This window comes from Watersipora subatra, chromosome 2, assembly GCF_963576615.1.
Source record: "Watersipora subatra chromosome 2, tzWatSuba1.1, whole genome shotgun sequence".
NCBI lineage: Eukaryota > Metazoa > Bryozoa > Gymnolaemata > Cheilostomatida > Watersiporidae > Watersipora > Watersipora subatra.
In genome coordinates, this window is record NC_088709.1 from 49,617,413 (window position 1) to 49,633,010 (window position 15,598).

The following is a 15,598-nucleotide window of genomic DNA, read 5'->3' on the forward strand; positions in this document are numbered from 1 at the left end:
GATACGGAGCTTCAAAAATTCTACTGAGCGATCGTGCAAAAAACTTCATGAGCGAAGTGATTGCAGAAACTAACAGGCTACTAGGAGTAAAACACAGATTTACCAGCCCCTACAGATCACAGACAAACGGACAGGTTGAGAGCTACAACAAATCAATAGCGAACATGCTCTCACACTTCGTAAACCAGAACAGTCACAAAGATTGGCTTAGATACATACCATTCTGCCAACTTGCACACAACTCATCAAAGCACACATTCCCACAAGCTTCTCCAAGCTCACTATTGATGTGTCAAGAAATGAGACTACCCTACGACTTGACCAAACCATCGCCAGAACCGATTGAAGCAGATGTCGGCACATACAAGTCAAAACTACATGAGAGAATGACAGCAGTTTGAGAAAAAGCAAGAGAATTAATGGAGAACGATAAAGCCAGACAGAAGAGTTATTACGACCAGAAAGCTACACCCAGTTCACTGCAAGTAGGAGACTACATTCTCTACTATGATAAGAGAGGTTACAAGAAAAAGACGTCAAAATTGCTCAAGAGATGCAAAGACGCTTACATGATTAAAAGCAGAACAGATACTAATGCAACTATTCAACCATTCGATCGCCCAGACCAACCAGCCATTACTGTACACCTCAACATGCTTAAACCACACCTTGGACCACTGATTAGAGGAAAACATACAGACATCACACTCGAATTAGACTCACCAGAGGGAACAGATAGTGAACAAGAAGAAAATGGACGGGATAGAACCGAGATGCAGGATGAGACTACCCCTTACAAAGGCAACAAAGTTTAATTCACACTCGCCAGGAAATATTACGACGAAAGAAGACATGGAATTACCAGCAGATGCAAAAGTACGCTTCCAGAAGTAATAATGAATCCTGACAGACAAGATCAGTACGATGAAACTGCACCTGAAACAGAAAATCAACCATTACTACCGGATACGAGTCAGAATTCAAATGATGAATATGAACGCGAGACACCATTTATGCAAACAACAGGAAAACAACCAAACCCGATCACCCGGCTATGAGCGAGAAAGAAAGACTGCGAGAGCTTACGGACTTCGAAGAAGCCCAAAGCTAAAGCGGATAGAAGATTTTGAATATTACGTATCAGTTACAGTTCTTACCGTACAACGGAACAATATTTTAAAATTAAGACGAATTCTCCTTCAAGAGTTAACTCCACCAGGACTTTGATTAACAGAATAAGGACGGTATAATTACTTAACAGACTTTATTTCCTCTTACAACAACAAATGATTATAATAACAACAATTACCACAACGACCTCCACGACGAAAAGCGCCACAAGCTTGGGATCTGAAAGAAAGACAATAATTACTACACGCTTGAGACAACCACTGAAAACAAAAAAAATTACTTTCGAAACACAATTCCGTTCATACATAATACGACAGATGATAGCACGTCCAACAACTCACCAACGACCTCTGGAAGATCAGAAGTAATAGCTTCCCCCAACATGAATTGCGAGGATGGTCCTGTCGTTGGGATATCGAGGGCTGCAAGGAAACAATATTGACAGAAACCGAACACTTACGGATTACGATTAAGCAAAGAACAAAAAAAACTCACCAGAAGTAGTCGAGGAACCGACATCCATCTCCGTAGAGTCCGGTGGTAACGGCCGCAGGGTTTGGAATCGTGTAGTGGTAGCTAGACTAGTGGGCTCCGCTGGGAGAGTACTAATGTGCGGAGCACACGCACTAATCAGCCCAAAAACACGTGCAACGTGTTATGTCGCAGGGCTAAAGAGGAGAAAAAACTTTAATCATCTAGAGAAGAGCGACTAATACCGGAACCAATCATTCTATACGATATTTCTATGGAAGGAAGAAACGACTTACCGTTTTGGTAACGGGAAAAGGGCATACGCCCGAAAGCATGAAAAGGACAATGATAGAAAAAGGATACATTTTACTTCCACTGACTGAGAACGAATGACATGTCTGCGGCAAGACAACAGAATACATCTAACAAATGATGAAGAAGGACTTCTCATTGGCCACTTTCTTCCCGCTAATCGACTGATAGCACCGCCCACCCTTCAAGGCTACAGATTGCGCAAGCCATTACGTGACCTCCAGACAATGACTAACCAACTGTACATCAACTGACATGACCTACCACCGATCAAGCGTTGATTAATCGAACAAACTGCAGCTTAGATCACGAAATACCCTGACAGAATCCGCAAAACTAATGACTACATCACTAATAACTGTTTTGACAGACAATGAATGAGACACATACAGATAGGTCCAAATGAATTTTTTTATTTAAGGGAGTTGGTAAGAAAAATAAGAAAAATGAATGGAGGCTGAAGGAGAGACTATACGCCACTGGCGCATTCGCACCACACATCCCGCTGAGTAAAGATCCCACAGTTCGAACAGAACCGGCCCCCGTGATTACATTGCCGGTAACCCATTCTCACCCCGGCCAGACACGCCGGCCCACACTGTCGAGAACACCAAATCCATTTCATCGGGCCTCTCTTTCCCTGCCAGGAGTACTCTTAGAGCTGGTGACCAAGAATGAAAACACAGAACACGTACAGAGCTATTCATTCAGGACAGAAGATAACTAAAGGACACACACCACATTAGCGCTTACCTGGCCTGCTCTTCCAGGTAACGGAGAAGCCTAGCTCCCCGTCCTACTGGACACCGTGCCAGCCGCAGGGGCGGTACCCTCACCAGCCTCGAATCAGCCAGAGGAACGACCTCCTGTAGTGGTCGGATCGGCCTCTCCACAATGGCCTCTGTTTGGGTGGAGGCATCCACCGTAGTTAGTTGTCCTTCATGAAACTCGCCATCGACTATCTGATTCAATCTGCCACACACATAATACCGATCCACACATGACTGGTAAGTACCTTTAGAATAGTAAGATTCAGTTTTAAGCGACGCTTGACCGTTTGCTGCCTTAATCAACCTACCTCCTTACGAATGCCAACAATTCAATTATCACCGCATCCACAAAATTACTGCTTGCCATATTGATTCAAAATGCTGTTAAAATCTACGCCACGATATTTATACCTTGCCGCCTCTGATACCTTTAGTTAACCACTCATTCCTTACCACCAAATATGATATATCAATTACATCATATTAAACTATATTCTCTTGACAGGTACAACGTGCCGTATGGTTTTATCAATTTTGGATAAGTGGCTGATTCACATCTAATTTGATTAACCACAACATATCCACATAACTTGAGATGGAAATTAATTATAGCCACTGTAAGAAAATGGGTGGCGTGCCTCACTTCATGTAATGAAAACTTGACTTTTGAATTTTAGGATAAACTCTCTTGTTAATAGATACGGCACATAACAAACAAAAAAAACCAAACAAAAAAAGACTCACTTTAAAATTTTCAATGTCTATTTTGACTTTCCAATTTTTTTAAGGATAAGTCAGGGTAGTGATGAATACAGATGCTGAACTACTTGCTTTCTTCTTGTAGGTAGCTATTGGAAATTGATAAACACCTCCTACACACAGCTGAACCATACATACTATAACTTGTGCTTTTGTGATTTTAGAATTTCCAGAGGCACGCCAGCTTTTTACTGTAATGTTATATGAAGTTTCTATTTCAAGATTTAGCTTTCCACCGTGACCATCATGCCTATGACCACAAACCCGCCCGATGACTACACATGCATACCGACATACGGGAGGACCCGTCTACTTTACTAAGGGAGATGCGATACAAACGATAACGCACAACTCCAAAATAACATTTGACACTTGCTTAAACTACATGGCAAACCAACGGCTATACGCTTCGACTACTTTCATATATACTTGCTACTTTTCAAAAAAAATTTCATGTTTAATGTTATGGTTTTGGATTTTACATGTAACTCATGGCTCTGCTATTTTAGTTGTGTTTGATTTTATTAAATTTGGTATATGGGTTTTAATTATCGCTACTTTAACTGTATAATTTCTATTTTTTTACTATCCTTACGCCAGCAGCATCCTCACCATGGAACGCCGACACCGATATGAGGACATATCGTTCTTTAACGATGGGAGAAATGTTGTATGGATATACTGCAAAAGCAAGATACCGACAAGAATGTAGCCAAATCGCAGTACAAGCATGTGATACCCACAATCAGCAAGGCCTCAAGAAACATCAAACGACTCGACGATTAGAAATGTCAAAAGAAGATTATGAACCATAGACAATCAATCATATTAACTACCTCAACGAAAACCACCAAAGAAATGTAGAAACAATCAAATCTACCAACCACCAGCAAGCACCACTGAAAATAACTGAACTTACCGTCACCCCAACCCAGTACATTTCCCTGACGTATGTACAGTGCCAACGGAAGTAATGTTACACCATTATGATATCCAACCCACAAGTTCAGCGCTCTTCCGATGACGTACCCAAAGACAGTGTTCCCTATAATGGGCTGACGCTTACAATATAAAGATATAACACTGAACATTTATATACCCTTCCTCAGGCTATTGAAATACCTATAAAAGAGAACAATTTCCAATAGCTCATCCTCTTTGATAGTGACTCTTGCAGACGTGTAAGAACGAATCTTAAGAGCGTATAACAGCTGTTGGCGTAAGACATTTATATTACTTAGCTTTTCTACTTGTATTATTTTCTTCTGCTCTAGAATTTGTGCTTGTGTATTAGGTTTTGGTTCATGGTAATAAAGAATATTTGTGTTACTACAATCAACATCCGAGAATCAGCATAGTTAAGCTTGCTGATTCATTAGTGTTACTCGAAGCAAAAGAAGCTGCCGGTGGCGGGTTTGGAAATTGACCATACCACTGCATCCATGTTGTAGGCTGCATCCATGGACACGCCGGCATAGACTGCATATATTAAGCCTGTCTCTGCTGGCTGTCTCTAGCCTGAGATAAGTCACCATTAAAATCACTCCTACCACCTTGCTGCTTCGGAATAGCCTGAGCCCCAGCATACTGGATGTTGTTGGTAACCTCCACGGCCACCACCACCGCGCCCACAATTCCCAGTCCTGGTGTTACACTCACCATTACTATGCCCACTGTCCTCACAGTTATAGGACAAGTGCTTATCCGATCCACACCTATAACAAAGTCGCTTTGCATGTGGATCCCTTTGACTGAAAAATCAGTTTTCTTCTGGTGGAACCCGATTCTCCCCAGAGTTTTCACTGGCAGCAACTATAGCAGGCTCCTCAGCAGTAGCTGCCAAGCCGGCCTCTACACTTGTTGCAGCCTGTTACAACTCTGGCAGAGACTTGCCTGCTAAAGCCATCACATTTTCTCTAATCTTTGGCTTTAGCCCCTGCCAAAAGTGTAACAAAATAAAAGGGCTCAGCTCAGTTTCTTCTCCCTGACTGACCAATTTTCTGAACCTTCTGTAGAATTTTCTAACTGTCTCATCACTACGTTGCTTAATAATAGAAACTTCCAATGCTACTTGCTATGCCCCATGAGATGCTGTCAAACGTTTCTTCATGTTGCTTAATGGTAGAAACTACCAATGCTACTTGCTCTACCCCATGAAAAGCAGTCAAATGCTCTTCATCATAGCATGTACTATACCAGGGGCGCTCAACAGGCGGCCCTGGGGCCGGATGCAGCCCTCAGCCTGATTTTATGCGGTCCCCCAGAGACTTTACCAATTTAAAATTTTTATACTGAATTTTCTGCCCAAGTTCAGGCCCTAACTTAGCAGAAATGTAGGCCAATTGTAACCACACTTTCTGACCATGTTAACAGCTATGCTATGACTCTTGGAAATCCCTTCCCTTGCATCACTTTTTTCTTCCTGTCTGATATTACTGCACATGTAGGTAAAATCCCCAGTTTTTAGGGATTTTTCCTAACTGACCCGCTAACTTTTGGTTTATAAATCGGTTCATTCATTTAAACACAAGCATGGCAAGTATAAGGAAGATAGACAAAGAGGGCAGAGAATTTAATAACGATTGGAAATTAAGCTATTTTGTGAAATACCACTGTAAATCAGGCTGTCTGCGTAATTTGCAACCAAATTATAGCAGTTCTCAAAGAATATAATATTCGACGGCATTATACTACTCGCCATGCACAACAGTATGACCAGCACAGTGGCCGAGAGAGAGCAAAGAAGTATGAAACACTGTCAAAAAATCTCGCATCATAGCAGCGCTTGTTCACTCGCTACACTGAAATCAGTGAAAAGGCTACAAAGTTTAGTTTGGTGATAGCTAACAAAATTGGCCAGAGGTAGCTGCCATTTCAACATGGAGAATTCGAAAAAGAGGTAAGTTTATCTCTATTTCATCAATATGCTGAATATTACCGGTTCTTGTTTGGGTACCATTTATATGTGTATTATATTTGCATGCATTTTATGTTTTATTTAAATTTTATCAGCATATTCAACAGCACATGAAAGTATTGTTATTGACTATTGTATTGTAGATACTGACAGCATTTGTGGAAGAGTTTTGCCCCGACAAGAAAGCACTGGAGAGCATCTCTTTATCAAGACACACAGTAATTAGAAGGATTGAAACATTGAGTAAGGACATTGAGCGCAAACTCAAAGAGGTTGCAAGCAATTTTATCTACTTTAGCATTGCGCTTGATGAGAGTACAGATAATTCAGACATAGCACAACTTGCCATCATGGTCAGAGGTATTGATGATCAGTTCAGCATCACAGAGGATTTTCTCACAATGAGTAGCCTTCACGGCACCACAACTGGTCAAGACATATTCGACAACTTGCTCAAAGAACTTAAAGATTTCAATCTACCACTTGAGAAGTTATCAGGGATATGCACTGATGGTGCGCCGGCAATGACTGGAGAACACACAGGCTTAATTGGCTTGCTGTTGAAGTCCAGAGTGTGGAATGTCTCTCCTATCATGTACCACTGCATCATTCACCAGGAAAATTTAGAAGCACAGCACCTTGAGATGGGACATGTCATGGAGTTGTATCCACAGTAAACTACATAAGGGCTCGAGCTTTGAGCCACCGCCAGTTCAAAGAGATGCTGAAGGAGATTGAAGCAGAATTTCAAGACGTGACATATTATTGTAAAGTGAGATGGCTCAGTAATGCAAAAACACTTCGTCGGTTTCTCAGTCTTTTAGTTCCCATCGATACTTTCATGAGAGACAAAGGACGTAACCATGAAGAATTCAGAAATGTGGCATGGATAAATGATCTTGCTTTCCTGGCAGACATTACTGAGCATATGGCGGATCTCAACCGCAAACTACAAGGAATGCAGCAGCATGTATCATCTCTGTGGAGCCATATAACAGCTTTCCGGTGTAAATTAAATCTGTGGGTCGGTCAACTTCAAAATGGAAACTGCACACATTTTAAGAGCCTGCTGGAGCGACAACAAAGTGTTGAAAATCATGTCAGTGCAGAGCCATATGCAAAGCTCCTGACTGGCCTTGCTGCTGAACTTGGCAGAAGGTTTGCTCAATTCGATGGCACTTGCATGCAGATCAACATCTTTGAAGACCCATTCTCAGTCGACGCAGAAGAAGCACCTGCTCCTCTACAAATAGAACTGATTGATATTCAAGCTGATAAAAGGCTGAGCCAGCATCACAACAGCCATGAACTTGTAGAATTTTACCGTGATTTTCTTCCAAAACAAAGATTTTCAGGCCTATACAAACATGCTTTACTCATGGGCAGTTTGTTTGGCTCGACTTATCTATGCGAGCAGTTCTTCAGCCGAATGAAGCATACCAAAAATAAATACAGGACAACTATCACTGATGAACACTTGACCCAGCAACTAAGACTGGCTTCCTCAGCTACCCAGCCTGACATTGATAGAATAGTCAGAGAAACGCAATGCCAAGTATCACACTGAAATATCTAATTACATGTATTAGTGTTTGTAACTGTCCATGAAATGTTCAATTTATGTACCTGTACATGTATATCTCATTTACTTTAGTTGTACAATTTATTTTACTAACCTAAATAAAGTTTACTGTAAATAGCACTGTAAATCTTAATTAATCAGTTCACGGAACTCTGTGTGCAAACAAGGAGTATAGCAACTTTGACCTAACTTATGTAGATGTAATCTCGGCCCCCTGCCTACAGATAATTTTTCATATTGGCCCTCACTATGAAAAGGTTGAGCACCCCTGTACTATACTGTATGAGGCATCTGTGTTCATTTCTTTAATTATCTCATGCAGGTATGTGGTAGCCAAATCTTTCACATATACTCCCAGAAGCATCGTATAACTCTCTTTTGGTACATCATTTAAGTTATAACAAGTTTCAAATTTCAAACAAAAGAAATCAAAATCTTCATCCGACGGTCTACCTGTATATGAAAGACCAAATTTAACCCAGTCCCTTTTAGAATTACTAATTGTATTCAAATTTGACTTACCGTCAAAAGAAACCTCGCTCTCTGTCCTTTCACCTTTTTCCTGCGTTCCTAAACGCCTCTTCATTCTCCCAACCGCACGTAACAGTTGTGCCAACCTGTCCTCCACACCATCAATCCTGTGCCTGGTGGCCTCCATGTTGTCCGCCATGTCCTCAAAACGCGCTCCCATCTGGTCCTCCAGTATTCGCAGACCCTCAGCCTGCACTTCACCACCCTCCGCAGCGGGGTTTCCATCTTCGCCTCTCCTGACGATTGCTCGCAGCCTGGTCCTGACGTTCCTCATCGGCCATACTTTAGCTTCTTTCCAAACCTTCTGACACCAAAGTATGTCAGGGAACACAGCCAACTGACATATACACTTACTTTCGCACACAGCAGTAAGTTCAACACTTAGTTTTCTTAACTAAGTAATCACACGTTTTCTTGCATAGATATAGGTATATTTGAAACTCGGTATGCACCAGACTGCTATAAAATGTGTTGCCTTTTATATTATTGGCATCAGTAAAAATAGGATGTCAGGATGTTTTCATAGAATACAAAAGCAGGTTGCTGAGAGACACTTCATAAATTCAGTTACAGGGACATACATGTAGATGCAGAAATAACAGGCAAGGAAATATAGAAGTCGTTAGTATCAACACTCTAGCAGACATCTTGGCTTCCAAAGATATACATCTTGTGTCAATGTTCAACTGTTGACACTCAAGTGTGTATACGAAAAAGAAAGCTTGGTAGAATTAATGTATATTGTATTGACAATTGTCTCTCTCTCTCTCTGCAATCCCTCTCTTTAGAGTAAGATGTCTGCTTGCTTTATTGATGTGTTTGGTGTGTTTTAAGATGGCATCGTAGTCCGATCATTGCTCTGCATTGACGATTGCAATGTGGACATTGGTAGTCATCATTCATCAAAGTATCAGATGAGCTAAGCCGCACTTTTCGTGCTGCCTTGAGCTCTTCTCTGTGACGCATTTTTTCATTTTCAAGTATCTTCACCCCTTTATGAGTTAGAGTTCTCCATCCAGTTCTTCTCGTGGCATTCCATTCCCAGGTTTCACATCTGATGTGACAACGCTTCAAGTTATCTTTGAGACAGTCTTTATAGCGCTTTCTTTGTCCCCCCTGTGACCTCTTCCCATTTTCTAGTTCGGCATACAGAATCTGTTTTGGTAGTCTGTAGTTTGGCATTCTAACCAAGTGTCCAGCCCAACGAAGTCTGTTCTTAACGATCATACTTTCGAGGCTGGACATCTTAGCTTGTTGATACACACTATTGTTAGTGCGTTTGTCAGACCATTTGATCATTAGTAATTCTCTCATTTTCCTCATGTGATAGTTCTCCAGAACCTTAACGTCAGTGCTGTAAGTAGCCCACGTTTCTGAGGCATACAGTAGTGTGGGGACAATTACTGCCTTGTACACTTTTAGCTTGGTGTCGACTTGCAAGACTGGATTTTCAAACACTCTTTGTCTCAGCTTGCTGTATGCTATGCTAGCTCCCTGCAGTCTTCTCTCTATCTCCTTCCCTAGGTCGGCCTTGGAGGAGAGATTACTACCTAGGTATACAAAGTCATCTACAGGGCAAAGTGGTTTGCCTCCGGCAACAATGCGTGGAGTGACTATGCTTTTTCCAGGTTTCGGCTGGTACAATACTTGAGTTTTCTTTGCATTCAGCTTGAGTCCAAGAGCCCTGTAAGCATTTTCAAAAGCTGTCATGACTTCTTGAAGATGTTCTTCTGTATGAGCCACGAAAGCATTGTCATCAGCATATTGGAGCTCAAGAACACTTTGTTTCGAAGTTAGAGTTTTAGCCCGAAGTCTCTGCAGGTTGAACAGATCGCCTATTCGGTAGTTCAATGTAATACCTTCAGAGTTCTTGTTTCACAAGGTGTAGTACAGCACATAAGTAGATAGAAAACAGCGTTGGGGCAATCACGCAGCCTGGTTTCACCCCAGTTTTTACTCCAAAGGGATCCGTTTGTTGGCCATCCACCAAAACTGATGCGTTCATCTCATTATGCAGAAGCTGCACAATAGCCACAAATTTGGGAGGGCAGCCGATTTTCTCAAGTACTTTGTAGAGAGATTGTCTGTCAACAGTGTCGAAAGCCTTGGTAAGGTCTATGAAGGCCATGTAGAGGTCCTTGTTCTGTTCTCGGCATTTTTCCTGGATCTGTCTAGCAGCAAATATCATATCTACTGTACCCCTGCCAGGCCTAAAACCACACTGCGTCTCTGGAAGAATTTTTTCCGCAACACTGGAGAGTCTATAGGACAAAATTCTAGCTAGAATCTTCCCCGTTATTGACAAGAGGGATATCCCCCTGTAGTTCCCACACATCGTCCTATCTCCTTTTTTGAAGATGGTAACAATCAGTGCATCACATAATTCATCAGGTATTTTCTCAGTTGTCCACACAAGTGTAAAAAGGCAGTGCAGTTTCTGGTTGGTTTGGTGCAAGCAGAAAGCTGTGCGTGGATTTAAGTGGTTCTTCTGATGCACTGCAGAGATCCACTAACTTGGCTAGTCATACTCTGATCCAATGGCAAGAAGACCTAGACAATTGGAAGTATGACAAGTTGCAGTACGCGGCCGTTGATCTGCAAGAGATTCTTTCGTCCTTTCCAACTGGTGTTTTTGCTGTCGGGATAGTACATGCCCGAATGTTGGGTGGATGTTGTTTTTGGTTCCCTCCAAACCCTCCTTTCAAAGAAAGGGAGGGGTTGCCGGTTTAGTCGCCGGCGACCCGACCCATGGCACAGGTAGTACTGGGTTACATGGTTACCAGTAGCAGGCTAGCACCTGACCTGACAATTGTCTACATGGGATATGGGAATGGTAGGATGCTGGTATGATATAATAACAGTTCAGTAGGAACGGATGCTGATGCTTGACGTCAAGATATACTTATCTCACATAATGAATCTTGATAATTTTATTATTTATATGATGTATTAAATATTAATTGATTAATACTAGTTAATACTAATAACAAATAACTGTGAGGAACAATAAACCGAGTATGATAAAAAAGGGCTTTGATACTTTTTCATGATGCATAGATCTAACAAAAGATCAATAAGATAGGCTAATATCAAAGGATAACTTAACTAACTTTGCTGGCTAAGCTAGCCAGTTTAGTTACTTCTTGTTCAATGACAGTGTGGTTATCACCCATATATCACTCACCTGCCATAATAGAGCTAAATAAAAGCTATTTCATCATGATCTTAGCATAAACAAAACCTGCTAAACTACTTATTTACAAGAATAACAAAACATAAAACTAAGATAAAATACACTGTACAGCTACATTTTCATGCTAGTCGCATGTAATTACTAACAATCCCGGAAGCGCTCAGGCGTTGCGCATGCACGAAAATTCTGTAAACAAAAAAATCAGGGTAATTCATGAACCAACAGCAAAACATAGCCTGACCCTATCACCCAGCTATAATCAAGAACGAAAGAAGAAGAGAGCTCACGGATTATGAAGAAGCCCTAAGCCAAAACAGATGAAAGATTTTGAATATTACAAATAGTTGCAGTTGTTACCTACACAACTGGAACAAGATTCTTGGACTAAAACGGACTCTTTTTCAAGAATTAACTCCACTCGAACTACGATTAAACAAGCCAAGGTTAAAAAAACAATTTTTTTAAAACAACAACTATAAAAAACGATTATAACAACAATCAACATGGACCCTCCAATACAGAAAAGCCCCTCCAATACAGAAAGGCCCCTCTAATACAGGAAGGCACAGCAAGCTTGGGATCTGCAATGAGACAATGATAGATACTGCTTACTCAAGATAACCATTTAAAAACTGAAGAAATCTAATTTTATCTTTGCAGAAATAATATACAAATAACCGTGAGTTTAACAACTCACCAACAACAATTGGAAAGTCAGGGGTGACCACCCATCAATTCGAGAGTCATTGCATCATATAGAGTATCATGAGCTACAAAAAACTAATAATAAGGAACGTTAATACTACATACAGCAAAGTGGGAAAATGAACAACACAACGAGGTGATCCCCTACTTATTCGAAGTAACCAGGACAGCGAAGTCGCCCTCGTCGGTGCACTGGGATACCATGCCGAAGAAAGTGCATCAGGTTAAAAAATCGAAAAATCAGGAGTGATCACCCTCTTCCCCAAGACCGGTTGTGTTGGCAATGTTGCCATATCGACTTGAGTTTCAGGAGCTACAGAATCACGAAAAAATGGTTTCTCCGAGATTCTATACAATGAGAATGAATAGACACAACTAAACATCTACCTTCTCAGAGTAACCGAAACCGTAGCCAGCTGAAAGCTACCCTGACCAAGAAGTGTTGGACTACTCAGACTACTTAGACTTCGACATGAGTAATCACGGAATATTCCCACTGGAATTAACTGGAATTAATTCCTCTAGAACTCCCCTGCATGCACTGACGTATAGTAAGGGAAATTTATGTCATGATTTCCACTACAATCAGTGGAGAACAACTAAGATACATATGAGCAAAGCTCAGATTTTTGTTTCTCAATAAATTTATTATTTAAAAATATGGAGCTACACCCCGCTGTTGCACTTGCACCAGAGGTCCTGATGGGTAAATTGCCCACAGTTTTGGCAAAACTGGGCCCCATGCAGACACCTCACAATCCCTCTTTGCATGGCCCTTACATAGGTCTTCCTCCTCAAAACCTTTTTCCCTGCCGGCAGGGATCTCGGATTTTGTTACCTAAAGGTAAAGATACAGACTTGCTACCGACACAGACACAAGGTAGTGATCAAGCAATACATACCCACACCAGAAACTTGCCTGGTCTGCCAGGACCCGTGGTAGTGCCTCCTCTCCCAATCTTGCCTAACTGGACTTCTCACAAATATTAGTAACTCGACAATCACAGCGTCCACAAAGGTCCTGGTTGCTTCATTAAAAATTATGAAATGAATTATAATATAAAATAATACAATACATGCAATTATAAACATTGTACAGTACTTAGACCCTGCCATCATTAGTGTTTGGCCATTTATAACTAGTAACTCGACATATTGCTCACCACATTCTAACAACTATATTTCTTTAGCAGGTACAGAGTGCCGTATCGTTTTACCAATCCCGGATAGTGGCTGATTAATACCTAATTTAATTGACAACACCATGGTTCTCATGACTTTGAGATGGAAATTAACTATAGCCATTGTAAGAGATAGGTGACATGCCTCACTCCATGTAATAAAAATTGACTTTTAAATTTTTAGGATAAACTCTGTGAAATAGGCACAACTCTTACCAGAAAATGAATTCGCTTAATACTTGTAATTTCTGTTGATTTTCTATTTTTACGATAAGACAGGTTAGTAATGAACACAGATGTTTCAACCATTTTTTTCAGTAAGTAGCTGCAGTAGTGCAGAATGAAAATGACTTTCACACAGCTGAGCCGTGCATACTATAACATATATTTTTGTGATTTTAGAATTCCCAGAGGCATGCCAGTTTTTGTTGTTATATGAAGGGTATATTTCAAGATTTAGCCTTCTGCCCTGACCATTAGACCAATGACTACAGGCCACTAACAACTGCCCATACATACCGACATATGGGAAGACCCGTTTACTTTTCCAGCGGAGACACGATACAAACAACTGAACAGTAACACGCGATTATGATATGACAATTGACACTTGCCTAAATTGGGGAACTAACAAGCATATTCTTCTACTACGCTTAACATATGCCTTATTGCTTTGAGAAAATCAAAAACAAAATTTAATGGCTACTTTTAATGTCCTTAGGGTTTTGGGTTTTAACTCATAATTTTGGTTTTATTAATTGTGTTCAACTTTATTTATATTGGCCCAAAATCCATATTTATTATATTGGTTTTGAATATTGCTATTTTAACCACAACTTTATAACTTCTATTTTTATCTCATGCATACTTTTTACTACCCTTACCCCAGCATCAACCTCACCATGATATGAGGACATATCGTTCTTTAACAACGGAGATATGGAGTTGTATGGAAATATTGCGAAAACAGCATACCAACAGGGAATGCAGCTAGACCATGGGACAAGCATACATTACGTGCAAGCAGCAAGACCTAAAAAATATCAAAAGATCCAGTACGTGTAATTGTAAATTTCAAAAAAAATTAGAAACTTCAAAATTGGAGCAATCAATCATAGAAATTACGTCAACACCCTTGGAGAAACTGGCAAAAAGATGAAGAAGCAATTAAATCCACCAACGATCACTAGACCCCACCAAAAATAAAAAGTACCTTAACTCAGTACTTTTCCCTGATAGACACAAGCGCCAACAAAAGCAATGCTAAGTAATCATGGCATACCAGCCTGCAAGATAAGCGTTCTTGTGATGATGTACTCAAAGACAGTGCTACCTTCAATGGACTAACTCCTATGACAAAGATATAATCCTGGACATTTATATACCTGCCCTCAGGCTATGCAAAATATCGATAAAAGAAAACAATTTTAATAGCTCATCCTCTTTTGACATTGAAGACTTGTGGATGTGCAAGACTGAGCTTAAGAGCAGATACAGCTGTTCGGCAAAAGGGTATACTTTATACTACTATACTATTATAGCTCTCACTACATTTTGTTATCTTTACTTTATCCTAGAATTTTGCTACTCATGTATTAGGTGTTGGTTTATGAGAATAAAGAATATTTCTATTGCTACACAAAATACTTTATTATTAATACAGTTGAAGCTTGCCTTAAAGAACTAGGTCAAACGTTAAAATCAAAACCATCTACTCACAACTGTCATAATAGAGCTAATAGCATTCAAGCCATTAACCATAAACGCATAGTCAGGATAGAGCAAGAAACGCAGGAGTCATCGATCTTTGATGTTATTGCGGAATTAGAGTAAGGGAATTCCTTGAAAACCACACATAACACCTTCACACTCCTGTTTCAACAAACTTATCCTGTGTACAATCAGCTAAAAACAGCATTCTGATGCAAACGCCACAGTTTTGTATTTTAGCATGTTTTATTTGTGTAATATATAGGCCTAGTATGCAGTAGCTGCTGTTTAGTGTATAAAACATGTTTCAGTGAACTGGTCTAGTGTAAGTTCTCC

General features: G+C 40.5%; 2 protein-coding genes across 2 annotated transcripts; both read left to right on the forward strand.

Annotated features, from left to right (window-relative positions):
• Positions 1 to 5,823: 5,823 nt before the first annotated feature.
• On the forward strand, positions 5,824 to 7,037 carry LOC137388287 (general transcription factor II-I repeat domain-containing protein 2A-like). The gene is made up of 2 exons (XM_068074778.1): positions 5,824 to 5,886; positions 6,504 to 7,037. The coding sequence occupies exons 1-2, from the start codon at positions 5,824 to 5,826 to the stop codon at positions 7,035 to 7,037; spliced, it is 597 nt and encodes a 198-aa protein (XP_067930879.1).
• Positions 7,038 to 7,081: 44 nt separating this feature from the next.
• LOC137388289 (general transcription factor II-I repeat domain-containing protein 2A-like) lies at positions 7,082 to 7,927 on the forward strand. The gene has a single exon (XM_068074779.1). It carries the CDS (start codon positions 7,082 to 7,084, stop codon positions 7,925 to 7,927), a length of 846 nt encoding a protein of 281 aa, XP_067930880.1.
• Positions 7,928 to 15,598: the final 7,671 nt, after the last annotated feature.

What these genes read in the sequence shown, in the direction of transcription:
- LOC137388287 (XM_068074778.1), top strand. Translation starts at nt 5,824, where the DNA reads ATGACTCTTGGAAATCCCTTCCCTTGCATCACTTTTTTCTTCCTGTCT. An exon ending in TGTCTGATATTACTGCACAT is followed by an intron (nt 5,887 to 6,503) that starts GTAGGTAAAATC and finishes ATTGTATTGTAG; the next exon opens with ATACTGACAGCATTTGTGGA.
- LOC137388289 (XM_068074779.1), top strand. Translation starts at nt 7,082, where the DNA reads ATGCTGAAGGAGATTGAAGCAGAATTTCAAGACGTGACATATTATTGT.